Here is a 27,771-nt window from a genome sequence, read left to right on the forward strand (position 1 = left end):
TGGTGGAAAGTTAGTTGATGCTCCAATCAGGTTCCTTTTATTTTAACTTAGTGAAATAGACTCAACCATACTTTTGCCTTCTGATTTTCAATAGTGCTATTTTAAAGTACCATGATTTTTTCTCCTTCTAGAAACATCCAATAAAGGGATGGAAAATTAATTTACATAAATCCTTTCATCACTGTAAAATGAATACGCTGTCTAAAGAGGGGAAGCTTTTCTTACATTCAATGTATTTTTGTCGTCTTTCATGTGGAAGCATGTAGTTGTGTTCATTCATTTTCACAGCTGCATAGTATTATACTATATTTCTTTGCCACAATTCATTTAGCTAATTTTATTGACAATAAATATTTGGGCTTATTATAAATGAATAAAAGGGAAACTATTTCTAAAGATTTGTTTAGATCTGAAAAATACAAGAGCCTGATACTTGCTCTGATGCTGTTGCTACCAAGGGTTGTTAATTTGAACCTAAATGTGTGGGTCAAAAAGTGACCCACACATTTCTTGACTAGTACTACACACAGTGGTGTCTAGAAAAGCTAACAGTAAAAATTCCTTTTTCAAGGATCCTCTTAAGAGATAAGTTTTGTAGTGAGAAATACTTTCTCACTGACTGCATCAGATAGCTTTAAAGATGAAGGAACAACTCACATGAAAAAGTGGACAAAAATGACATCAGTTATGACCAGGTCCCCAGAAGGTTGGTGAGGCAATTACTGTTACTTTATTTGTACAATAAGTACATTTTTGCAGTTCTGCCTGTACCTTTTAGAGATAAGGAACTAAAGCTAACCTGAATGCTTATGAAGAAAAACCTTTAATTATTTCAAAAAGTTAGGAATTTATTGTTATGAGACAATTCTAACTATAGCTGCATCAATTTTCTCATGGGATTAATCTTTCCCCCACCTTAAAATATATTTGTAGCATAGTAAACATCAGGTGTTGATAACCAAAAGTCCACAAAGTATTTACTTTGCATTTGCATTTTTTGATTAAAGAGTTATTTGGTGTTGTGGGAGATCCATTTTCCTTCCTTCACTACAATGGAAAAACAGTACCCAGAATTTAAAGATTCTGGGTAATTAATGGTGGAACTCCATAATGAATATGCACTCCATTTCACTTAAATGAGATCTGCTTTCTGAAGCGCATACTAGAATTTTCTAAATTTTATTATACTTTTACTTTCTAGAATAGAAATTTCAAAAGAATTTTTATAGAAATCATTTTAGAATTTGCTATTCAAATTAAGAGTATAAGAAGTTCAGATAGTCTCCTGTTCAGTTTTTAAAAACATTACTACTTATACAAATAAGTATCTCCAAATATAGCAATAAAAATATAAGAATTCTTAGTAATTGATTATAAAGATGATTGTAGTGACACAAATTACAGAATATTCACTTTTGAGTCAATTTTCCAATAGAGGTAAGGCACTGAACAAACATATTACAATTCTCTTAACAATGCCCTTAGTGTTCTATAGGTATCCAGTTAAAGAAAGATGGTCAGGGCTAGCCATTCATGTAGCTACAGAACCCCAAAGAAGGGTCCTGAATCTAATAATGGTATGTCATCAGCCCATGGTCTAACCAATTAATTAAATAAAAGTGATTTGTGAATTTGGGCTGGGAAGAAAATTTGGGATACTCTGCTGTGTTATGAAAAGCTCAACAAGTTATAATTAGGTCTGGAAACAGAAATTATTTTCCAATCCTGGATAGTCCCCCTCATTATGAATGCTTACACTATCTGAGATCTTTGTCAGGATATGGAACTAAAAATGCCATCCTCAAATTCATGGTTTCTAAAACCACTTGAGTGTTTCTCTCTTTCAGATGATCATATTTCCTTATTATAGTCATTTACTTCTCTGGCCTTTACCTTTTCTTTAATCAAATTATTAAATAAACAAATTAATAATTAAGGTAGGGAGACACATATTTCTAAACTAAGTAAATCTAAGGATGTAACTACTTAAATTTATATGCCTCTGACTTCCTCCTCACCAATTTGAAAAACTTTAATGGGAGGTGCCTTCTTTTTTCTGGTGGAGAAGGTCAGTGAGAAAGGAGAAATCAAAGCTGGATAACTAAAAAGTGCAAGTGGATCAACTATCTCACATAAAAACTGTCACTGTTAGTGTATATCCTCTACAGCTTCCTTAAGAACCTTAATAGCACAGTGCTGCTCCTTCTGTCACAACTTCCAAAGAGTCAAAGAGTTGTTTAAATAAATTGGAATGACAGATGTGAAGTCAAAGGTTAAAATATTTTTCTGCTAATATCCTTTGTTGGTTACCATTTTATATGTCATTTAAAGGCAATTCCCGTGAAATTTAAAGCTAATATAAAATAACCCTATAAAAAGTTTCCTCCTCTGTGTTTTTTAACAGGGGCAGAGTTATGGTGTTATAGTGAGTTTAAGACAAATGGAGTAAGCGTTATTGGCACTTCGCAAATAAACTGAAATTGAGAATTATCTAAATTATTTTATTACCAATGATACAATAATATGTGCAGAATAAGTTCCTGAAGAAATACATTCTCATGAAACATAGTTTTATACTTAAGAAAAACTGAAGTTCAGCATCCTAAATGTAGTGACTTTTATTGACAGCTATTTTTAGATTATTTCGTATTTTTAATTTTTTTATGTTCCACTTACTCCCCCTTTAAAATGATTTTTAATTAAAATTGATTTTCAATGATCTGATATAGTATTAAAAAATAAAGAACTCTAGTGTACAGTAGCCAAACATCTATCTCCAACTCTAATGGAGACTAGCATTTATGTGTGTAACACCAAGTTTATTGGCACATGACTATTCTTCAAATATGACTGAGAATTCCAAACCTTCATGTGGTTAATAATTCAAGATATCTTCTAGACACTTTAAGCACCAGAAATAAAAATAGTCATGGCAAACAACTTGTCCCTGCAAACAAATTATCCACAAATTAACACTTTGATGCAACTGAATGCCACCTGCAAACAGCTACAATGAAAAGTATGTGCTATTACTATTAAGACATTCGGAGCTATACGATTATGGCCACAGCAATATTAGTGAATAAGCATATATGAGGAAATCAAAGGAAGTACACATGATATTACCAATAGAACGAACAACCATGTAATTTGCCACTGCATGGCAAGCACTTTCTGCCATTGGGAAAAGCCAAGAAATGAAAAACTTGAACTTAGCAGTATCATTGTTTATTACTAGCAGGGCTAGTAGAGTGACTCAAGTAAAGAGTGCCTGCCTAGCAAGTGCAAAGCCCTGTACTGCCAAAAAAATAAAAAAGAAAAACTAGTAAAAAGGCAATCACATAATTTAAAGGCCATACTTTTTTGGAAATAGGGTCTCATTGTATAGTTCAAGCTGGTCTCAAATGCAAAGATCTTTCTGCCTCAGTCTCCTGAGTGCTCAGATGACAGGAGTGTGCCAATAGCGGTGCTTCTTTCTTAACATTAAACTTGTGCACACTATGACTTGTTCTGAGCTCCCTAACTTTCAAGGTAATATGCAGAGGGTTCAAAAGGAAGTCACATCGTTAAAAATTCACAATCTTCAAAAATGGCATAATACTACTTCACACATAGCTGCCTTAGAGAACCAGTTCACTAACTTTGGCCAAGAATGAATTATTAATTTTTGTAGTTCTTTATCACAAATATGACAAGAAGCTATCTGTTTCTAGGTTCTCTGGATACTCAGGCCATGGCAAAGCATAGGTAACACTGCAGGTAGATAACTGCGAAGCTTTCTGCTTAGAAGAAATATCTATCCAGACCTTCTTGCATTTAATATAAGATAGAATGAAGAGAAAGGAGGACAACTACCAAAGGTCTCTTGAGTTGCATTTAAAATCCCAACTCATAGTTACTACTCATACAGCCTACCATCCTATTAGACTTTATGTCTTTTTTACTGGAGTCAAATCAACCTGGTAAATCATTTATTTAGTTGATGGGAAGGTTAAAATTTATAAAATTATTAGACATGCAGCTTTTATGTTCAAGAACAACGTGAAGCTAAAGCATCAGAAAAAACTATCCTGCCATTTGCTAAATCTTCATGTATTCAAAAGGCATTGACCTTGATTAGTAAACTTCAGGAATTATAAAATAAATGAAACACATATTAATGTTATCACATTCACATAAAATTTTAAAAATGAAAATGAAGTGACAAATAGTTGTTAAACTAAGTCTATACCAGTGTTTTCCATGGTTGTATTGTATACGAACCATTAACTCCTTCTTTTGATTACACTGTTGATCAGTGAATAAGGAACCTACCCTGGAGTATTCTAGACCATGGAAGACCACACTGTAAGCATAACCAAAAGAAGGTTCAATTAATCTTACAATAACTACACCTTGATTGCTATCTCATTCTTCTTCATGCTTGATTAGCTTCACCAGGTCCAATGTGTATAATTTCTTGATGAATATTTTTAATAATCATTTGGAATCTCTTTGTCCTTAGGTAATGGAAGTCACATTCCCTAGGCCAACATCCACTCTGGCAAGAGATACATCAGAACCACCAGAACCAAAGAGATTATTCAATTCACATTTTAAGCAAGCCAAAGAAAATAGTTTCAAAAAAGTCTAAGTGTCTGAAGAAACTGTTTTGGCAAATATGGTTTGAAAAATACAAGTCATTAGCTTCTTAATGTGGAAGTAGGACTTTCCCAATGTACAATTTATTACTGGCAAAGGATTTACCAAGCTATGCCAGTAAAAGGAGGAGAATTGTTGGGAAAGTGATCTATGTACACAATTCCGGTTAAGTTATAAAAGCAATATGTAATTTAGCAAAGGCTTGTGCTGTACTATTATGACAATAAACATTAAATCAGAATCAACTATATGCCATGTGTGGAACACAACAGTATTATTCACTGAAAAATCTTGGGTAAAGCTTGTTTAAAATGGAAAAAAAAAATCAGAAAATGCTAGCAGGTGTTTCAGAACTTTCATTAATAAGATCTAAATCTCAGGATCAATCAATAGATCATAAGTCTAAAGGGAACTTCAGATCTCACTTTCTGTATGAGCAAACTAAGGTCTTGACCCGAACATGGTCATAAAAGGAGTATATGACAAACCTAAGAAACTATACCACACTGCACTTTAGAAGTACAGGGTAAGAATCAAGGTATATTCCTAGGCATTCAAACTGCTTCCCAGAGAAACAACTACTTTCTGGGACTATAAACATTTATGTATCACAGAGGGTAGTAATCCAGGTGAAACAGAAAGGCAAGAAAATCAAAAAGCAAAGTATTGCTTATTACTTTGTGAACTTGGACTTGTGAGACAGTGAATGACTGTGTTGGTTCCTGCTCAAAGGCATTTATATTAATTAAATAGTTTAAATTATTGCACTCTAAAATACATTTATGGGCAAGTGACATATGAGGCAGGGCAATAAAAGCAATACACTCCAGGAGACTTGACTAGGACCTAGATAGAGGCAGTTTACATGGCCTCTTAAGGAGGCCCCAAAACATCATAGTTAACCTTAATACCCAGAGGAAGCCTGATAATAATAAAGACTTTGTAGGACTTCTGTTTTCCCAACTGAAGTGAATGATCACTACATGGGTGCCCTATAAATTCAAGATTTTTATACCAAAGAAAATGTTAAAAAGGCTTGAGAAATGCTTTTTTATTCTTTATCTTACTAAAGATGATGAAACGATTCTAAACAGTAAGGTCCTAATGCAGGAAGGAAGTAGGAGAAAAAAAATTACAAAATTGTTGAGGGCTAATCAGTACTAAGATGCTACCAAGTGGAAGAATACTGAACTTTTGGGAAAAGATACACAGCCCAGTCTAGGTGGAATTATATGTATAAGGATTACTTATGGAGAACTCATATTTTTAAGTAAGCATATGATGGCACTGAAAAATAAATCGCACTACTGTCCTTAGGAGGTAAGAGCTTTGTGGCACTGTTAATTCTGTTGTGAGGGCCTATGATACTGTGATTTTCAGGATGTTAGGAGTATTTTTATACTGTGATATAAGGATTTTTTTCTTAAAAACAGAGGGTTTTTTTTTTTTCTGGTCCAAGCTAGCTTTCTGTTTGTTAATGCAAACAGCTCCTTAACAACTGCACTACATGCTTCTAAAACTCAGCTTCAATAACCTATATTAATATATATGATTCTATAGATGATCATATCTATAGACAATGGAGAATTCAATGGATGAATTATGCTGACATCAGCCTTTCTCTACATTAACACTAAAACTAAATTTTCAGTGGTGGATAAGCAAGAAAAACCTTAGCTACCTTCTGAAGTTGAGAAAAAATGGTTATTTTAATGAAATCTATAATCATTTTTGGAAAAGTGATTCTTTTCACTACTGATAGGGCAATTTGCAATGAAGGTACACACAAGCATTAGCTAGTCCTCCTGAGGACTAGCAGTCAAATTTGTTTATCTTTCTATCTATATCCCTCTAAACCCTGCTTGTTTTCACACTCAAGGAATTGAATGACCTTAGCAGAACAAAAAGCTGGTTAGAGGACTAATACAGACAACAAGAAGGCTTACTACCACCCTGGAGTGGAGACATACAAATCTATGTAGATTCTTTTCCTGTCAATGATAAAAATTGAATGAGTCAACATATGAACTATAAGGAGACTCTAATGGCTCTACTTCTGTGAGGCATTTTCTAAAGCAGGTGGTACTACCATTTATTTTTCTAGTTTTTGATTTTGACAGCCACTTATACACTTAAGAAATATGAGAAAATATATTTGTATATGGTTTAATAACTGCAGTCCAAATGATAATGATTAGCAGATTCACATCAACTTTGAGGGAGACCTCTACTTGCTCTATTCTTGTTTTGGTTCTACAAAACATTTCAATTCAACAACTTGGAGAAACAGGACCATAATTCAAAGTGAATGGAAAGTTGATAGGCAGGTTTACATAGTGCACTGAAAATTACTGATTGAACACCCCTATGGGGTAAGGTGTTAAAGTGAATACAAAGATTATTCAAGATGGTATACTTCCTCTCATGTTCCCTTCTTGATTGGGGAGGTAAAATATTAACAAATATTCATTGAAAAAGGATTGACAAATTCCATAATGAATAAAGAAAAAATGTCTGGATAGGTCAATGAAGGAAGATCTTACTTTTAGCTTTAAGTGTTGGTGGGTTTAGAATCAGACGCAATTTAGTGGAAGCACTCATTAGAACATGTTAACTGAGTAGAATTTAGACATGTATTAATCAAGAAAAGGGGAACTACATTCAAACATGGAAAACCATGGAGCTTACATGAGGAAGGATTTGTGGTTTTGTCTGAAGAATGGAATTCAGGACAGGGATCAGTAGGAAATAAAAGTTGGGTAATAAGATTCTGGGACACAGGTTGGCACAATAAACTAAAAACAGTAAAATTAAATTTAACTTGGATGAACTTCTAGTTTTAGGATGGCAGTGTAAAGATATTGCTCCCCCTTTCTTCTTAAAAATCACCCCCAAACAACTTTAATAACTAAGAGCCATATAAGAACCGCAATGCCTGAAAATTAAAAGCAGAAAATAAAAAGAAGAATGATTGATGAGCTCGCATAACACAGGAAGGCCAAGTCCTTGTGTCTGAAGAGGGAGACACCAAGAAAGAGCAGCATGTCTAGAGCCCTATAATAATGCTTAGGACATAGGAATACCTATACCAAAGGCTGCAGGAAGGCAACAAGCTAAAAACAGAACAATTTGGCTAAAACAGGAAAAGTCTGAGGTGGTTAAAATTGAACCCTTATCTGTATTCAGCTACAGAAGCAAAAAGGATGGACTTAACTCTAGTCCACCTAGTACCTGAGTTAAGTGTTAAGAAGTGCTACAGTACTTTTTCTAATAAAACTAAGGAAGGCCTCACTTAGAAGATAATATTTGAATGAAGATTTGAAGGAAGTTAGAGAGCAAACCTGAAGATATTTGGGAAAAAGCGTTTCAGACAGAGAACAGCTAATCCAACAAAGGCCACAAAACAGGACAGTGACTGTATATTTATTCAAGGAACATCAAGGAGGCCAGTATAAGTTGGACCAAAGTGAGTGAGGACATGAAATCAGAGAGATAAAAGAGGTTCTATCTAACCTGTAGGGGATCTATTTGATGGATCCGTAAAGAACTTTGGCTTTTAAGTCTCATACACACACACACACACACACACACACACACACACACAGAAAGCACTGGGAAAAATAAAAGTCACAAATGGTATGCTGGTTAATTGAATCTAGATAATACCTAATATGATAGTTTAAAGTAAGTGTTTATTAAACATTTGTGGAATAAGTGGGCAACGGTAGATTCCCTCTTATCTGTGGGTGATATGAACCTCCTCTCCCAGTGGATGCCTGAGATGAAGACTGATCCCTATGTACAAGAGTTCAATACTGGGAGGGTAGTTCTTATAACTGAGATGACTACTAACTGACTATCTATGAGGGTAAAGTAACAGCATGGATACACTGGACAAAGGGGATGACTCAAGTACCAGGTGGGATGATGTCAGAATGGCATGCAACTTCAAACTTAGGGATTGTTTATTTCTGAAATTTTCCATTTAATATTTTCAGTTGGAAGTGGGTTATGGTTAACTAAAACTGTGGAAAGCGATACTGTGGATATAAGGGGACTACCAGAGAGCAGTTATCCTAAGACAGTCTTTCATGAAAGATTTCAGGGCATTCTTAGATATAATCAAGTAGATCTTATTTCCTATTATATATTGGTTAGGCCAGGAGAGACTAACATAAAAACCTTTTATGACTCATTTTGAAACCTTTACTCTCGTTTGAAAGAGTCACAAGCTTTTAACAATCTATCTTTCAAGCTTAGGTATTCCTGGGTTCTAGCTTTTAAAATATATTCATATTCAAACTTACTCTTTTTTATTCATATTAAATAACCTTACATATTTTCATCCCAAAATATATTTTTTCTGCAACCTAGAGTCTAAGCTATTGTCTATTACTGAATTCTGAAACTGAGAAATTTACTTCTTCCACTACACAGAGGAAATGAATGTGCTTTTTGCCTCATTGTCAACACTATAGCTTCTAAATCAGGCAGTTTGCCCTTTCTGGTTGTTGAGAGAGCAGAGCAGTATTTGCTTTTGAATTATTTTGACAATAAATAATGCCATGGACAGTGAAAACAAATCTGTTCTTTAGTCACTAGTGCTTCTTTTGCTTGATAATAAAATGTTACAAAAGCATTAAATTTTGATTAACAGAAAAATGATTTTCAGCTAGCTCTTTCAACTAGTTGCATCAGGTCTTTTTTTACATGCAAGAAATTAACTTCTTCTACTATAGATGACTGCATACATTTTTTATATCATACCATGTTAAAACTTCTTAAAAACTATAATATTAAAAGCATTACCTTACATGGCCAAGAGAGGTATGTTCTTTTCTATAAACCGTATCACTGATAGATGAACATCAAAATAACATATATTTAAAAACCATTCTTTGTGCTAGCATATGGGAATTCAGCTAAAATTGTATGATTTATCAAATGAATAGTCTACTTTCACTTCTTTCTGATGTATCTAAGATATGCAGTGATAACTTTGCATGAAGAAAGAAAATTGGACAAATCTATCTAATATTGAACTATGTTAATTTGAAGTGTAGTCAATTTTAAGATTTGACTTCTGGTCACTTTCATCAGTGTATTCATTAAAATATAAAAGAAGTAGGAGACTGGAAAACTTGGTCACTCAGTTTAGCAGTTTTCTCAGATTGAAAAAATAACAATGAAAACTTCAGGGCTAAGAATTTCAAAAGAGGCTGCTAGACAGAGAAGACAGACCAAATTAGCTTACCACTTGAACCATTTTGAGATATCTGGCATATCTTGGATCCTTGGCTACAGTTAAGATATTTTCTGATGATACTTCACTTTCCTGTTGTCCAGAGTCTTGTGTACTGTTCTGCTGTAGAGAGTATTTTGTGTAAATCTTTAGACAATTCACAGAAAGGGTCCATCATGTTACTTAAAAGGGATTTTTTTTTGCACATCATAAGACAATAAATACCAGAAAAAATCATATTCGTAAGTTTAAATACCAATAATTTAATTATGGGTATATGTTTCCAAATACTTAAATATTATCTCAGAGGAAGCTACACTTAATATGTTATTTCTTAAAATGCAAATGCATTCATGGCATTAAAATCTTAATTCTGCCTTATATGTTCCTACAGTGCTGATATAAAACATGAATTAATAGGTGATATATTTTGCTAATAAAAACTTCAAATAGAGCTAGTAAAATCACTTGATTTATTGATCGTTCAACTTTAATGGTCAGTAAATTGATTTTTTAAGGTATATGCCATCTATCCTATTGAACCCCTTATTTAGCAAATTATCTTACTCTAAATGGACATGGCTATTCTAATTTTTAAGAAAGGAATCCCTAGATATTTGTGGGAGAAAACTCAGCTTCTCAGATAATTATTTGTTTTTCTACATTCTAGGTACTGATGGAGCTATTATTAATGGTAATACTGTTCACAGAGAGGTTAAGATTAAATACTAAATACCACTTACAATGACAGATACTGAGGAATGATCTTTTTAAATAAAAATGCTTTGGTTATATAGGCAGTTCTCACTTTGCATGGCCCTATGTTAACTGAAGCTTGACCAGAGTGGAATCATGTCCTCAGATAAGTATAAAACTAAGACTATCTGTTACAAAGTACTTGATGTTTCTACCAAACTGATTTTTGGTTTGTTTGTTTGAGGTACTGGGGCATGAAATCAGGGCCCCATGCTTGCTAGGCAGGCACTCCACCACTGAAGCCACTCCGCCAGCCCTCTACCAAACTGAAATTTAGAGTAAATTTACTTCTGTGAATCTCAACTCAAAATCTCCATATAAGTGTGAAGAAACATTTAACAATTGAAATCAGTTTTTATGTCTATAGCTATGCTAAAACATGGATAAATTATGTCCTTAAATCTTCATAGTATTTAGAACATGAATGTAGATTACATATTATATGCTAAGGTTTTTCCTCACATAATTCATATATAAACTAAATTGTTTAAAAAAACCTCTGAAGCAATAAAACATCTAAAAATTCCTTAGAGTTTTCCTATTATATAATATTGTTAAATGCTGTAAAAATGAGTGGCTATAAATATATATATATGAGCATATACATATATACATATATATATTCATCTGTGACATACTTAAGTGCAAAAGTCCAGAACATTGTTAACTAAATAAAAAATAAAAACAAGATCCAAGTGTATGTTTTCCAAGTGTATTTTTTTATAACTTTATGGACAATAAATTCATACAAAAGCACAATGGAGCAAATGAGATCTACATACCCATCTAACAGTTTTCAGCTCTCAGCTTTTTACTTCTGCCTAATAACCAAGGTCTCACGAGGCTTATGTGTCTTATATCTTTGCTATCTGAATGACCTATATTCAATACTTTCAACTGTGTATCATTTATTCAAATTAATCTTGATCCTTATAATTGGATGATCTGTTGTGAAAAATAGTAAGACCTAAAACATGAAATTAAAGTTGCAGCAGAATCAATATACAAGCCTTGAGTCTTTGACTCATATATTGATTTGAGATAATGATAAATGAATGATGGTTTTGAAAGTGCATAATTATTCTTTATGACAAAAATATCTAATAATAACTATAGTAACAATGAAAATGATGGGTAAAGAACTACTTAAGCCCATTTCAAAATATTTTACATAAATATACCAATTACTAACAATGAAGAAGAAATGAGAAGTTGATTTTAATATTAACATGTAATATTAGTATAAACATAATATTATTTTATTAAGCTGATTAACACAAAACTTTACCACAATGTTTTAAATGCAGGAAGCCAACAGAACATTTATAAATATTCTAAATTCATACATAACTTAAAAATTGTCAGAAATATAACAGATGATTCTGAATCGGAAAAGCAAATTAAGAAATTCAGGTATAATTACTGCTAATCAATTTTTGGTACCTAAATAGGCAAAGACCAACACAACTACATGGAAGTCCTAAATACATACTATAGATTGCCTTTATAATAGTACCTGGAGAAATTAATATTAAGTTAGAGAATATTGAAAATTTTTATATAAACATGACAACTGTATTCACCAAAAAATAACCACTAAGTTGAGTGGAAATTCTTTCTTAATATTCTTTAAGATGCCTTGCTTTTGAAAACAGGCAGTCCATATTTAATTTAGAGAACCCTGCTAAACTCCTCCACAACATCTAGATCTCTTGCAGGTTAAATTTAAACTCTAATGGCCTCCATAATGGAATTTACTACATTAATTAAATGGAGGTTAAATTTTCTAATACCCAATTGTTATTGAGCAAATAATCATCAAATTCATTTCCCCCATACATACCATATCTGAATATATGCCTCCTTTCACAGGGCCTCATACCAAACATCTTCAGTAAATTTAATGAATTGAACACAAGTACTGGAGATAGCGTAATAAAATGTAGCAGGAAAAAGCTAGAACTCCTAGCACCAGACTTCCTGGGTTAAAATTATAGCTCTCATATTATTATTTGACCTTCAGAGCAATTTACTTAACTTCTGCATGCTCTGTAAGGTAAGACAGATAAAATAGTACAGTTGTCCTCAGTATCTGTGAAGGACTGGCTCTAGGACCCCTGAGGATATTGGAATCTGCAGATGCTCAAGTCCCTTACATAAAATGGCAGAGCATTTGAATTTAACCTATGCACATCTCCTAGTACACTTTAGTCATCTCTAGATTACTTATAATGCCTAATACAATGTAAATAGTTGTTGCATTGCTCAAGGAATAATGACAACAAAAAAGTCTGGACACCTTCAATAGAGACATAATTTTATTCTGGATACTTTCAATCTGTGATTGGTTGAATCCACAGATGCTGAACCCATGAGTACAGAGGGCTAACTATACTTGAATCACAGAGCTATGGTGGGATTAAATTAATTAATTTATGGGAAGCACTTAGAAATGTGCATCCCTGGCACACAGTAAGCATTCTTTAAGTGTTAACTATTAACATCACTGTCAACATCATTATTACCTACAAAATATCCTGTGACAAGTACTTCTAGGTAGAAATGCAGAATTCAATTATATAGGAAAGCTATTTACTTAGTATTACTTTGGTGGCCACCAATTTGGTGATTATTTTATTTCAGGTCAATATCTCATGAAGATGCCTGTTCTCAAATAAGAATTTTTATTTAAAACAAAAAGTAGTAAAACTTTTAAATTTATACAGAAGTATAAAAGAACATTAATATGTAAGAGCCAAATGTAAGGTGTAGCTCTTACCAGGATCCTGATTCAAACAAATCAGGGTAGAGTTTGAGATTCTTCATTTCTACCAAGTCCCCAGGTGATGCCCATGCAGCTAGCTCATGGGACATACAGCAGAGTTAAATGACACCAGGGAATTGCTGTTAATTATATTATATATGATAAAAATAAGGTTAAAAGCATTTATGTAAGAAAAAACATTATATAAGAAAATGTCAAAACTTCCCAGAGATGCTCAAGGAATTATGCAAGGGTAAAATGACATGATGCCTGGGATTCATTTCAGCAAGTAACAAAAAAAGATAGATGAAAAATCTTAACTGGTGAATCTGGATAAGGGCCTCTCAGTATTCATTTTATTATTCTATTTTTGTGTATGCTTACAATTTTTATAATATTTTAAAAGAACCTAAAATAATTCCATAGTGAACTTGAAGAAGCAATTTAAGTTTTTTTCCTGTGTAGACCGATTTTCTTTTTTATAGGCAAAGAAAATATTAACTTTGGGAAGCCCTTCAGAATAACAAAACAGCTGAGTGTTTTTCTCAAACTTCCTTTTCTATCTTAAAGTTTTATAACTTTACTGTTAAGAAGTTTCACATTTCTGTAACTTCTTCCTTCTAAGATCTAAGTATAGATGTATTAGGTTCAATTGAGAAGATCTGCTCATGTTTCTTGGAACTTAAATACTTACCTGTGATTTCTCTGAAGTGATTTCAGAATGTGATCCATTTGTGACACTAGTGACATGTAAAGGAGATACTTCAAATGTGACATCATCTAGGCCTGGGATAGAAGACAACTGAGAAAAGCAAATTAGTGTCGGCATATGAAGACAATTTAGGTATGTAAATAAAACAGTTCTTACATGTATATATGTGTGCTTTTATTGGTGGTGCTGGCATTTGAACTCAGGGCTTCACTCTTGGGAGGCAAGTATTCTACCACTTGAGTCGCTTGCCAGTCCTCTTTCGTGTTGGGTATTATTGAGATAGGGTCTTGTGAACTATTTGTCCAGGCTGACCTTGAACTTTGAGCCTTCTGATCTCTGCCTCCTGAGTAGCTAGGATTAAAGGCGTGAACCACTGGCACAGAGCACATGTGTGCTTTTTAATAGTTGTATGAAGTTTAAAGCCTACATAAATTTTAGGCATCCATCAAATCTCATTCTTTTTTGGTACTAGGATTTGAACTCAGGGCCTCACATTTGCTAGGCAGGTGCTCTACCACTTGTGTCACTGTGCCAGCCATTTTTTGTATTGGGTATTTCAAAATAGGGTTTCGAGAACTATTTGCCTGGGGTGGCTTAGAACTACTATCCTCCTGATCTCCCTCCCAAGTAGCTAAGATTACAGGTGTGAGCCACTGGCACCTAACTTCATGAGATCTCACCTTTAATTCTCCAGGCCATTAAACTAAAAAGTGGACGACATTCACAAATAACATACTTTCGGACAATTTCTCAGGAATGTAATTTGGCTTATAACCATTCTTAGAAGTTGTTTTTGAAATACACATAAGTTATTTTTGAAATATACATAAGTTATTTTTGAAATATATAGTCCTTTTTCTAATGTAAGGACTGAGAGGATGGGCTTTGAAGCCAGGCTGCATCAGTTTAAGATGAAGCCAGCCCTACCACTCACAAGCTATGTGGCCTCTTTGGCTAGTTCTTCTATGCCTTCATGTTTCTCACCCATAGTGGGGATAAGAAAATTTACCTTCTAAAATTGTTGTAAAACTTTTTTATTAAAATGCTTAGTAAAAAATGTGCACTTTAGAACATTTTAAAGTTTTAATTATTTTGAATATAACAAAATTCTTGATATCTTAATGCCTTACAAACCTCATTTTTCATTTATCACTGAATGTTCCTAAAATATATTGTTTCTCATACACAATAAATATTGTCAGTATTTCAGGTTAGATTTGCAAGATCTATACAAATCTTCTTTTCTGATTTTATCTTGGTAATCAATGACATGCATTTGTAAGATATTAGGTTAACTGTGGGAGTTAACTCTATGCCATGGAAATAAGTAAGGTTAACTTGTCCACACGATAATTTAACTTCTGACCTTGGAATATAATTCCATGAGAATTCCTAAACAGTAAAATAAGACATAATAAATAATGAAAAAACCAATGGTAATAAGATCTCAGATAGCATTACTCATTGATACCTGTTGACTGATGACAGTACTTAGCATGGTGGCTATGGTCCAAAGAGTTTCAAGTGGGTATGACTTGTAGGAGAATATCTAAAACATGTTCAAGGCAGGTATACTAAATTACTAAGCTGGAGAAACATTCTGAGAGGAACACAGTTGCTGGAGTCCACAGACGATGTAAAGAGTACCCAGTATACATTTTTCTTCTTGTTCTAAAGATATCAGTATCATTCTTCTTCCTTATGAATGTTCAATAAATATTTTGGACAATTCTTTAAATTTTGAAATTAAATTTATTTTTAAACTGATATATAAAAACATAAAAATTGTATACTTTACGTGGTACCATTTGGGAAGGATAAAAGGATAAAGTCACAAAAATGTGTTTCCCTTACTTTACACGTGTACAATATTAAAAATGAAACCAAGTTAAAACCAAATATGTCACTATTATTTATCAAAATCATTAGGCTTTCAAATCAAAACAGCTTTCTATTTTTCCCAGTTAACTCTTAGCAATTTGTAACATCAAACTGGTATTCTTCATTAGCATGTAAGATATTTGCAAATGGAAAATGTCTGACATTGTCTGTAAATTTTACTCTAGAGAAATCTGAATTTTATATAAATACTATGTTATTACATGTTAACCGTTGAAGTAATTTTGAATTTTCTATCAAGTGAACTATATAATAGCTCGATTTGTTAACATGTTACCTTTGCTTCTGACTAACATAATGAAAGAAATCTCAATCCATGTGGACATTTAAAAAGATTCAGTTAATGGTTTATAACGATTAACATTTCCTTTCAATTTCAACAAAAATTTAAAAATACATAATATTGTTCTACTTCATAGATGTAAAAGTTAAACTGAATTCATTCTTAAATGCAATTAAAATTAAATATGACTGAGAAGGATGGTATATCTACAGCAAAGTTCGTGCTGTATATTCATAAACACAAACCTTTGCATCCAAAATATTGAGAGTTGTTTCAATCTGTTGGATACGAAGAGAAAGGTCTGCCAGTTTCTAGAAAAGAAAAATTAGAAACATGTGAAAAGTCTTTGATTAAAACTATTTAAAAGAGTAACAGAGGGCTGAGAGCATGGCTCAAGTAGTAGATGTTTGCTTAGAAAGAGAAGGGCCAAAGTTCAAACCCCAGCACCGCCAAGAACAACAATAAAGAGCAATAAACTGTGGTTTAAGTGTTTTCATTTTTGAATATACTATTGTATTATTTATATGACTAGGAATGGGAACTCAAATATTCTATTAATATTATTAGAATGCTTCATAGTTATTTTATAAAAATAATACTCATGAATAAAAAAGTTACATTTTCAGCTTTAGCAAACTCATTACCAGAACAACAAACAATCATTTGGACCAAAATATAAACTCAACCCTTCCAGTCCTTTGTTCACTGCTGTACCCTCAGTTCCAAGAACAGCACATAAAACTTAACAGGCGCTTAATAGTGAATTCTTCATAGAAAACAAGAGAAAGAATAAAAATTAGCCAAAGATGGCCTGAAATATGATCTGCCTTTATAAATTACTTAAACATGTAAACATAAACAATTCATCCTAAGTGCAAATTTCTCAAGTTTGAAAAGTAAAAGAATGAAAATAACAGTTAATTTTGGGAAAACTTAAGAGTACTAAAAAGAAGTAAATTATCATCAAAGTCCAAGATAAACTAGAACAAAGAGCTTAGCATGTTCTAATTACTCTGTACAATTAAATCCACACATATATACTCCCACGTAAATAACAGTAACATTATAAATTATGATTCCTAAGGACATTTATTTAAAACCCCCAGCATGAACATTATCACATTCAGTCACAGACTAAGAGCAGATGGCAGGATTGTTTGCTGTCTAGGATATTATCAAAATCCTTACTGAAGAATTTTAACACCCTAAAAAATGGTCATTGCCCACAATTAGGAGTAAAATACCGAAAGCAGCCAGAAAGGAGTTAGTGTTTCTTAACAGGACACTTCTGTTGAATGTTGCTGTCTTCCACAGGCCAGCCTTGAACTTTTGGTCTCAAGGGAAGTCCCCTGCCTCAGCCTCCCAAGTAGATGTGTCAATAGGCATAAGCCACTGTGCTTGGCTCTGTCATCTGCAATTTAAAGAAAAGCTGTGCTCTTATATTTTGCCTCTTTTCATCTAAGTTGGAATATAGATGTGTTAACATCCCATCTTTGATCTTGAAGTTAAAAAAAACTTTAGGGGCCTAGTATGGTGGCATACACCTATAATCTCAGCTAGTCAGGAGGCAAAGATCAGAAGGACTGAAGTTTGAGGCCAACCCAAGTAAAAAGTTAGCAAGAACCCATCTCAATCAACAAGCTGGGCATGGTGGCACAAGCCTGAGATCCCAGTGATACAGGAGGCCATAAATAGGAAGGTTATGGTCTGAGACTGGCCCGAGGCAAAAACACAAGCCCCTACCTGAAGAACAACTGAAAAAAAGGGCTGGGGCATGACTCAAGTGGTAGGGCACCAACCAAGCAAGCAAGCATGAAGCTCTGAGCTCAAACTCCAGTACTGCAAAAAAAAAAAAAAAGAGAGAGAGAGAGAGAGAAGGAGAGAGCAAAAGAAAGAAATGCCTCAGAGAATGGTGGAGCAACAGTAAGAAACTGTTCTTGGATGATATTATTTAACAGGAGCTCTGAAAATTTAGATCAGCCAGACTGATATATGAGAAAGATAAGTTTAATTTTATTTAACTTGCATTCTGTACTTTGTTATGGTATCATATCCTTTCTTACATCTAATAGAAAGAGCTGGGATACAGAACACATTTTTAAGATAATCATCTTGATAACCACAAGGATGCAATCTAGAAATAAAGTATCAGAATCCAGGGATTTTGTTTGTTTGTTTTTGCTTTTTGGTTGTTGTTGCTGTCTGTTTTTGAGACAGGGTCTTGTTATGTAACCCAGGATGACAGTGAGTTGGTGATTTTCCTGCCTCAGCCTCCTGGGCTGAATTAGAAGCATGCACTGACAAAATCTAGTTTTAGTGGCATGGAAGCTAAATTCAACCTTGACTTCTAGGATTTGTTCATATATGGCTTTTATGTAAACATAAATACATATTACAAAACATATCATGGATGAATTCCTCTCCTAATTATAGGTGTATTCCTGAAAACCATGAAAATTCAATTTTGGCAAGTTTAATCAGTCTTTCAATTCACTTTGCAAAATGAAAAATTTCAATTTATTAAAATGAATACAGTGGTTTGAGTAAAGTGAATACAAAACAGTGTGAAAAATGAATTCAAAATTTAATTTTTATATTTCAATGTATCCAAATCAATATATATTTTTATTTTGGGGGTGGTACTGGGATTTGAACTCAGGGCCTCGGGGTGGGTAGGCATTCTATCACTTAAGCCATGCCTCTGACAATATGTACTTTTAAGAAATAACCATAATCATTGTAAACATTTGATCATTTATGTATGATACATTTATATGCAGCATATCATTTGAACTCACACCAAATCTATAAAGTAGGAACTATATGATAATTTTACAGATAAGAAAAAAGCTGAGTAAAATAACTTGAATTCAAACACTTCAACTCCAGAGTCAATATTCTTACCAGATACTACTTTTGAGAGAATTTTGCATTGCTATATGATAATGATAAATTCTTAGGGATTACACAGACAGAACTTTTGTTATCCAAAGTTAATAAATGATTAGTCTGCTCTCTAAGATGTTACTGTGCTATATGTACTAGGAATCAAACTTTTCTTATCTTGATAAATTTACTATGAAAGATGCCATTTATCTGGAGCTACTTTTAAAAATTAGTATTAAAAATTCTTAGGATTGGATCATAAAACTCACTTGTAACTAAAGGGGCTCTCAAGTGAATGTCACACAGGAAAGACAGGACTGAAATACAGATCCTCATAAAGAAAGGACTAAGGATGAAAATATTTACTTGGAAAACCATTTGTTGATAAAGACTGAAGATACCTAGAGAAAAAAAAATGATACTTTTCCAAGCAATAGTTCTCCTTTTGGGATTTTTTTTTAAAAATACAGATTAGTCTGGTGTAGCTATCTTTTTGCCTTGGCACTCATTTTGACTCTCATCTACTACAGTTAAAACCTCACCAAAATGAAATGACCCATTTTTATAATAAAACAACAAGACTGTATGTTTTATCCATGTGAGACATAAAACACAGTGATGTAAACATTAAGCATTTTTAATCATTTATCTGAATATTTTTGATAGTTTGAAAATACTTTTTCTAAATTTAAAATAATTGAGGGGATTGGTATCTCAAATCTTTTCCTTACTACTGCTACTATGACTTATGTCATAACTAGGTTGACTAATGTAAAGATTGTCTCAAGAGAAAACTTAGCTTAGTTTTATACTATTCTAACTTCCAAAAAATTGTCCAAATAGCCTAGTTTAAAAATTCATTTGAGGGACTCAGGGTATTTTAAGAAACATTGTACATTTTCAGATAACATTTAACATTTGAGAGTCTCAAAAAACAATTCTAGAAAAGGTTAATTAATAACTCAGAATAATTTTTATTATTATAAAATATCCAGTTTACATACCCACTTCTCTAAAAAAGAAGTGATGCTTTGGGGAAATAGATTTAGAAACTGAATTTCAGTATTCTAGTAGTAATTAAACCAACAAGGTAATTACTTCTATTATATTATCATAAACCTGTAAATGAGTATATGAAAGTCTGATAAGTTGGTGAAAGACTTAAGGGTAAAGTAGAGCAAGAAAAAAATCTTGTCAATAATAAACTTCTTTATAGTTACAAACAAACATCATGAACAATAATAGGCTAATGAGGAAAATGTGTAACAACTTAATACTCTTTGTATGTATGTATATGTATTTAGGATTCATCACAGTGATGACTCCAATAGAAAAAAGGCAAACAGTAAGACCCCAGTAGAAAAAAATGACATGTGCATAATTAATTTTAAAACTAAAAAGTAAAATAAATGTGAATGTTATTCTAAAGAAACAGTATTTTAAAATCTTTTGACACATTCCACTGTGTTATATATATCCTTGAATCCAGAAAGGGAAGGGATCAATGATTTTATTAAGCTCCATCTCATACTTAATCCTAGCCACTGTAAGAGGCAGCAAAAATAAGGTTCTAGGCAAAGCATTAGCTGGGTAAAGATTAAGTTCAATGGTGGGCTTAGAAATTGGACACAGAAGATTAATACTCTAATTTTTTTAGATAGTATGAGAATTCTCAGCACTTTTGCCTGCACTTAAATTTAGAAAAAAAATTAGAATATCAAAGAAATGATTTTAAATCCAGTATTCTATTTATGAAGGAAGAAGAAAGGACCCTAAATAACTCTAACTTAGATCTCCTTTCTCTGTCCTGTGATCTCATCAGCCATAGAAAAGTTACAAAGTAGTCTAGTATGGAGAAAGTTTCCAAAGAGTTGAATTCTTCACAGAATAGTTACAGCCTCCTCTCTTTAGTAGAGTATTCTAAAAGATAGTGTAACTGATGAAGAACCCTAGTAATTTGTTTCAAATTAAATTCCAGTTTGAGTTTAGCTGTGACTGAAAGTGTTACAGTTTAAGTTTCATTCAAATCAGATCATGCAGAGGAAAAAGAAGCTTCCTTTTTTCCCCCAGTTCACTTCCAGTTCAAAAACTAACAGCTGAGACTCATTTTTTTGTTGTTGAGGTACAGTCACATTGGTTCTTGTTTAAGGCTTTCAATAAACAAGGAATACAGACCTAGTAGATGCTATTAACCAATTAAAAAACATTTCAAGAAGTCACACTGATTTTAACTTGGGAAAAAGTGGCACTTTGCATTTGAATAAACATATTCTTAGAATTTATAACGTCAAAAAAAGACATTAAATAGATCTGGCATAGCAAACAACATAAATCTAAAAAATCGATTCTGAAATAGCTATAAAGAAGACACTGTATTCTATCTCTTGCAAGTGATGTAATCATGCTTCTTATTCAGATATGAAGGTGCAATATAGAGAACAGGCAGATGTTTTTAGCTTTTCCAATTAGTAGACCAGAGTCAGAATCCTAATTCTGCCACTTTGTATCTGTTACTGCTGTGAGTTCAAGCCACTAGGGGGCAGCAACAAATACATGTTAAATGAATAAATGAGCAAATAATTTTAAATTCTCCACATCTTAGTTTGTGTATCTACACAAGCGGGATGGTTGGATGTCTCTCAAAGGCCTGGACTGTGATGATTACATATATGTAAAGCACTTAATACAATGCCTAACCCAGAAGAAGCATACAATAAATATTAGTTATTGTCATCTTACTGAGCAATCAACCCACATAAATATCCAAAGTGCCAAAATATAAACTGTAAATATGTCACAGTCAACCCCAGATTATCATACATGAATAAAAGGGATGGACACCAGCAAGATGGTGGCATACTTTCCAGCACTTGTTCACCAGCAGAAACATCAACTTGATCAACTACTCACACATGAAAACACTTTTTCACAAGAGCAAAGGAAAACAAGTGAGAGAATACAGCACTTGGGTGTACACTGAAATAAGAAAAAGTACATTGAAGAGGGAAGGGCAGCTTCAGAAAACTGCTGTCATACCTTCCCCAGTGCCAAGCAGCACAGCATGGAGGGGGAAAAATCCTTCACTTGGAGAAGGAGAGAAGTGAGCATTGGGCTTTTGCTTCAGACCACAGCACCAGACTAGCCCAGCAGACCCAGGGTCTACTTTGAATTCAAAGTAGACCCTGGTGATAGGCCCCCATGGACCAAGGCTACTGGATCACCCCTGCAGACTCAAACTCCAAGTCAGCCATAGTGAACATAGGACCCAGGCCTGACCTAATGTCTGGCCAAACTCTGTAGACTTAGGCTCAAGGCCTACCCCAATCAGGTCAGCCCTTGTGGAGCCAGGCTTTAGGATAGCCCCTTGTAGATTCACCCCTAGGTCTATCAATGCTGTGGGGCCAATCAACAGGCCCAACCCACTGGATCCAATCTCCAGGCACAAAGATCTGTATGCCAAAAGCTGTAAAATACTGATGAAATAAATCAGACACAAATAAATGGAAAGATACCCTGAGTTCATGGACTAGAATAATTAACATTGTGAACATGTCAAAATTGTTAAAATACCTGTACTATCCAAAGTAACTTAAAGATTAAATGCAATCCCTATCAAAATTCTACAGAATTAGATAAAACATTTTTCACAGAAATAGAAAAAACATTGTAAAATTTGTATGGAAATGCAAGCCAAAAACAATCCTGAGCAGAAAGAAATCTACTACATTGCTAAAGTAACCAGAACAGCATAGTACCGACACAGACCAATGGAACAGAAAAGTGTCCAGAAATAAATCCACATATTTATGGTTGATTTTGAACAAAATGCCAAGAACACATAATAGGGAAAGAACAATCTTCAATAAATGGTGTTGGATCTCCTTTAGTCTCTCATGTCACACCATATAGAAAAAGCAACATAAGGCCAGATGTGATGGTGCATACATAAAATCTCAGCTCTTGGGAGGCTGAGGCAGGAGGATAAGTTCAATGCCACTCTGGGGCACATAGTGAGACTGTGTCTCAAAAGAACAAAAAGCAAACAAGTAACACACACACACACACACACACACACACACAGCATTGAAAACTTAAATGTTAAGACCTGAACCTGTGAAACAAGAAGAAAAAAACATGAAAGTTTTATGTATGATATTGGTGTGGGCAAAGATTTTTCTAGATTTGATCCCTAGAGTAGAGGCAACAAAAGAAAAATCAGCAAATGTAATGAAACCAAAAAGTCTACACAGGAAAGGAAACTCTCAACAGGGTTAAGATACAACCTATGGAATGAGACAAGATATTTGCAAACCATACCTCATCTAATGAGGTGTTAATATCTGAAATTTATAAGGAATTCTAACAACTCAATAGCAAGAAAACAATAACCTCAGTTTTAAAAGTGACCAAAAGACCTGAATAGATAATTGTCAAATGAAGACATTTAAATGGACAACAGATAAATGAAAAAATACTCAAAATCAATAATCATCAAGGAAATACAAATTAAAGCCATGACAAAATACTACCTCACATCTGTTAGAAGGGTTATTGCAAGAGACATAAATAACAAGTGTTAGCAATGAGGTGGAGAAAAGGGAGCAGTTGTACATTGTTAGTAGGAAAGCAAATTAGAATAGCCATTTTGGAAAACAGTACAGAGGCTCCTCAAAAAAATAAAAAATAGAACTACCATGTGATCCAGCTATTGCAATCTAGGTATACAGCCAAAGGAATTGAAATTAGTATGTAGAAGAGATATCTGTATTTCTGTGTATATTGCAGCATTATTGACAACAGCCAAGAGAGAGAATCAACCTAAGTGTCCATTACACAGAAGAACTGGATAAAGAAAATGGAGTATATATATATATATATATATATACACAAGGGAATACAAACTAACCTTAAAAAAAAATCCTGTCCTTTGTGATCACATGGATGAACCTAGAGGACAATATGCTGAATAAACTAAGCCAGGCACAGAAAGACAAATACTACATTATCTCACTTATATGTGGTTATAAAAAAGTCAAACTCAAAAGAGTAAAATGATGTTACAAGAAGCTGGGGATGGAGGAGGTAACAGGATTTGGGAAATACTGGTCAAAGCACACAAAATTTCAGTGACACAGGAGAAATAAGTCAAACAGATTTAGTATACACATTATGGTGACTGCAGTTAGTAGTAATTACATATATCATTTTTTCCCATGCTGGGATCTGAAGCCAGGCCTTGCTTATGCTAGGCAAACACTCTATTAATGAGCTACATTCTCAGCCCACAGTATATTCTATTCTTAAAAATTGCTAAGACAGTAAGTGTTCTTATCAAAAAAAAAATGAGTTATGTGAGGTAGTGCATATATTAAATAGCCTGATTTAGTCACTCCACAATGTACACCAATATCAAAACATTATGTTGTACACCATAAAGACATATCATTTTTACTTGTCAATTTAAATAAATATATAATATCAAAAAGAGAAAAGGAGGGCTGGTAGCTTGAGTAGCTCAAGTGGTAGAGCAGCTGCCTAGCAAGACTGATGCCCTGAGTTCAAAGCCTAGTACCACCAAAAAAAAGTAGAAAAAGAAACTGACTACATTTATAGTCTATGAAGGCTCTGGTCAACAAACTTTTTCCTAGAGTTCAAGGAAGTACTAGGAAACAGTGATACAGCTAAAACAGTGGAGGGAGAGTTGAGAAAGTAACAGAAAGAGGATAAAGCATGAATAATGAGGCTTTGATGAGATGAAAATTGTTACCTTTGATATAGTTGCTAGTCAACAGCACTGTTTATGCAGGAAGAGTTGTAGGGACTACAAAGGTGAGGGGCTATCTCTGCCCCAGGGCAACTCAAGCAAATTGCTTTCATAGCTGTGTTTGTTTCGTTTTATTTTTTTAACTTGGTGATGGATGACTATGAAGATTGAGCATTTAAGTCTTTCTGCTAATAATCCTGAGATATTCCCCAAGTACTTCTCCCCCCTACTCTGGTATAAAAATCAAAGGGTGAAAATCTTTGCTTACTAGTTTTTATGTTCAGTCAATTTCTATCTTATTTAGAGAAGCAGCAGAACAAGATAATACTCACCGGAAGTGAGCACCTAATTTCCAGGCCTTGTAATATATAAAATACACTGAACTGAGCTCCTTACTCTATCAGTTACCATATTTTACTTTCATTTGTCTCAGCAGGAAGGCAGAAGAAATTCTGACAAACAAAAACAATACCTGGGGCTAGGGAGCAGAGTGACTCTATTACCTACTACATGCAATGAAGGCCCTGGGTTCCATCCCCAGCATGGCAAAGGAAAGCAAGCAAGCAAACAAACAAAAAAACCTGTGTCAGCAGGGTGCTGGTGGCTCATGCCTATAATCCTAGCTACTTAGGAGGCAGAGAACAGGAGGATCACAGTTCAAAGCCAGCCCAGGCAAATAGTTCAAGAGACCCCATCTCAAAAATACCCAAAGCTGGTGGCGTGGCCCAAGGTGTAGGCCCTGAGTTCAAAACCCAGTATTATAAAAAACAAAACAAAAACCTGTCTCCATGAAGTTTTAATTAACAGTACCACAGCTAACAGAAACTCTACTTGCTAAGATCAGATAGTATGCCTTGCATATGACAGACTAGAACGTTGAGAATTGCCTAAAAGTCCCAGATGTATTTTTTCTCTTTTCTTAAATTCAGTTTCAACCTCATTTTCCTCTCCATACTCTTTTTTTTTTTTTTTTTTTTTTTTGGTTCTTTAAAAGAGAGGAAGGGGTACATGGATCTGGTACCCCTGGGTGCTTAATCCTTACGTCACAAGTTATTTGCAGAAAGTATTTTTATTTCCATGATATTTGATGTCAAGGCTATGTTTCCACAACACTTCCCCTTTTGCTTTTGGAACAAGGAACATAAAATAATTTAATACAAACTGAAACAATGTATAGTTAAAATATAAATATTGGGGGTCGGAAAATGAATACCAAATTTCAAAGTAAAAAAAATTGTCAACTGTGAAATTTTGGATTTCCTCTTATTCTCTTTAATCACAATAAGCCTGACCAAACTATCTTACAGAGGCCTCTAGAATCCTAATTCAGCAGAGGTGGGGTGCAGGATTGATAGAAACCGAATCAAAGAGATAAGGCATTTTAACACAATTGGATGACAAGAGGTCATGATGTGTAAATAAATAAAGACTGTAATTCTTGTTTTAATCCATTTTCAACCTAAAAAGTGCAAGGTGATTTCTAGGCTACTCTATAAACCAGTATCACAGGACCTACCTCCTCACAAACTGTAGAAAAACGGTTGAGGAACTGTACAGTGTGCACCACAAATTGATTTAGAAATGCCACCGTTCTTTTCTGTTGAATAGCTGGCACCTGTGTTATGTAAAAACAAACATGATTCTTACAAGGAGAAAAGTACATCGTACAATCTTTTTGATATTTGGATATCATAACGGGGCATTTTGCTGCGTGGTAGGAATTTTTTTGAAGAATTGAGGACAGTCCTAAACCGTGGGTGGAGTGTTGGAAAGTGACAGGAGCTGTGCAGTTAAGTTGGAGAATAGGGTCTAGATTTATAGGCTTGACTTTCAGTAGGTAAAAGCAACACATAACCGCCCCCTACCCCGCGCCCTCCACAAACTTGAGAGCTAAGTAAATGAGAATGTTAGAGGTCGCCAATGGCCTGTGCCCAGCGATCAACCTTGGGTGTAGGGACACGTGACATGGGAAGCAAAGGCTGGGAGGCACACTATGTCCTTCATTAGCTCAGGAGGGACTCCCTTTCATGGCGAGCTGGAGGGCTCTTCTTCCGAGGCCCGCAAACGACGGGCCGGGGGCCAGGGTGGGGCCTGGAGAGGTGGCCTCTCCCCGGGACACGGGCGTCCCTTCCCCAGCCTCCTCCCCGGACGCCGGAAGTTCAACTCCTTCTCTTACAAACCTTGGTCAAGTCTATGCCTGACCCCATGAGTGGAAGCCCGTCCTCATCCATCTCCTCGGCGGGCGGGGGACCCAGGGCTCGCCCATAAAACCCTCCTCTCAAAAACCCCACCCAAACCGGTAGGAGAGCCCCAACGCTTCCCCACGTCCCCGCCCCGGGACTCGTCTGCCGGAAGAAAACGCCTTCGCTCGCCAATTACGAGGCGGCTCCTGGAGAGCCCGCCCCTTCGCTCGGCATTGTGGGATTGGTAGTTCTTGATCTGGATTGTGACGTCAGCTCACAGTATGCTGCACAGGAGCATGGAGCAAGGCTGCTCTTTTAGTTGTAAAATCTTAAATACGGGTTAAAAAAAAAAAAAAAGGTAAGAAAGAAAGTCAATACCTGCATCCAATTGAGGTTTTCACTTGTCCTGTCTGTTATGTAAATAGCTCTGTCATTCATTGAACTTTTTTTTTTTCTTAGCGCCAGATTCTCTGCTAGGCCTTGTGAGGAATACAAAAATTGGTAGATTGAGCCTGCTGCACTGGAGAGGCTTATGCCCTGAAGGAGATAGATCTGTCTTCAAAGGTCTTCAAGACATGCAATATGTCAAGCTATGGTTGAAACACAAAGCTATGGAAATGACTGCTACTTAGATAATGGAA

The 27,771-nt window shown here is 34.4% G+C and overlaps 1 protein-coding gene across 4 annotated transcripts in view; it reads right to left on the bottom strand.

Annotated features, from left to right (window-relative positions):
* Washc3 (WASH complex subunit 3) overlaps window positions 1–27,287 on the bottom strand; it is a 92,037-nt gene extending 64,750 nt beyond the window's left edge. The window contains exons 1-5 of one of the 4 annotated variants that reach the window (XM_074084246.1): window positions 27,128–27,287; window positions 26,464–26,562; window positions 16,543–16,608; window positions 14,098–14,205; window positions 9,896–10,006 (exon numbers count right to left, since the gene is read on the bottom strand). In XM_074084246.1, the coding sequence (XP_073940347.1) occupies window positions 9,896–10,006; window positions 14,098–14,205; window positions 16,543–16,608; window positions 26,464–26,562; window positions 27,128–27,178 (435 nt within the window). In that variant the 5' untranslated portion in view covers window positions 27,179–27,287. The remainder of the gene's footprint in view (window positions 1–9,895; window positions 10,007–14,097; window positions 14,206–16,542; window positions 16,609–26,463; window positions 26,563–27,127) is intronic. The other 3 variants (XM_020185938.2, XM_020185937.2, XM_074084247.1) reach the window with 3 other exon arrangements.
* Between the last annotated feature and the right edge of the window lie 484 nt (window positions 27,288–27,771).

This window comes from Castor canadensis, chromosome 8, assembly GCF_047511655.1.
Source record: "Castor canadensis chromosome 8, mCasCan1.hap1v2, whole genome shotgun sequence".
NCBI classification, from domain to species: domain Eukaryota; kingdom Metazoa; phylum Chordata; class Mammalia; order Rodentia; family Castoridae; genus Castor; species Castor canadensis.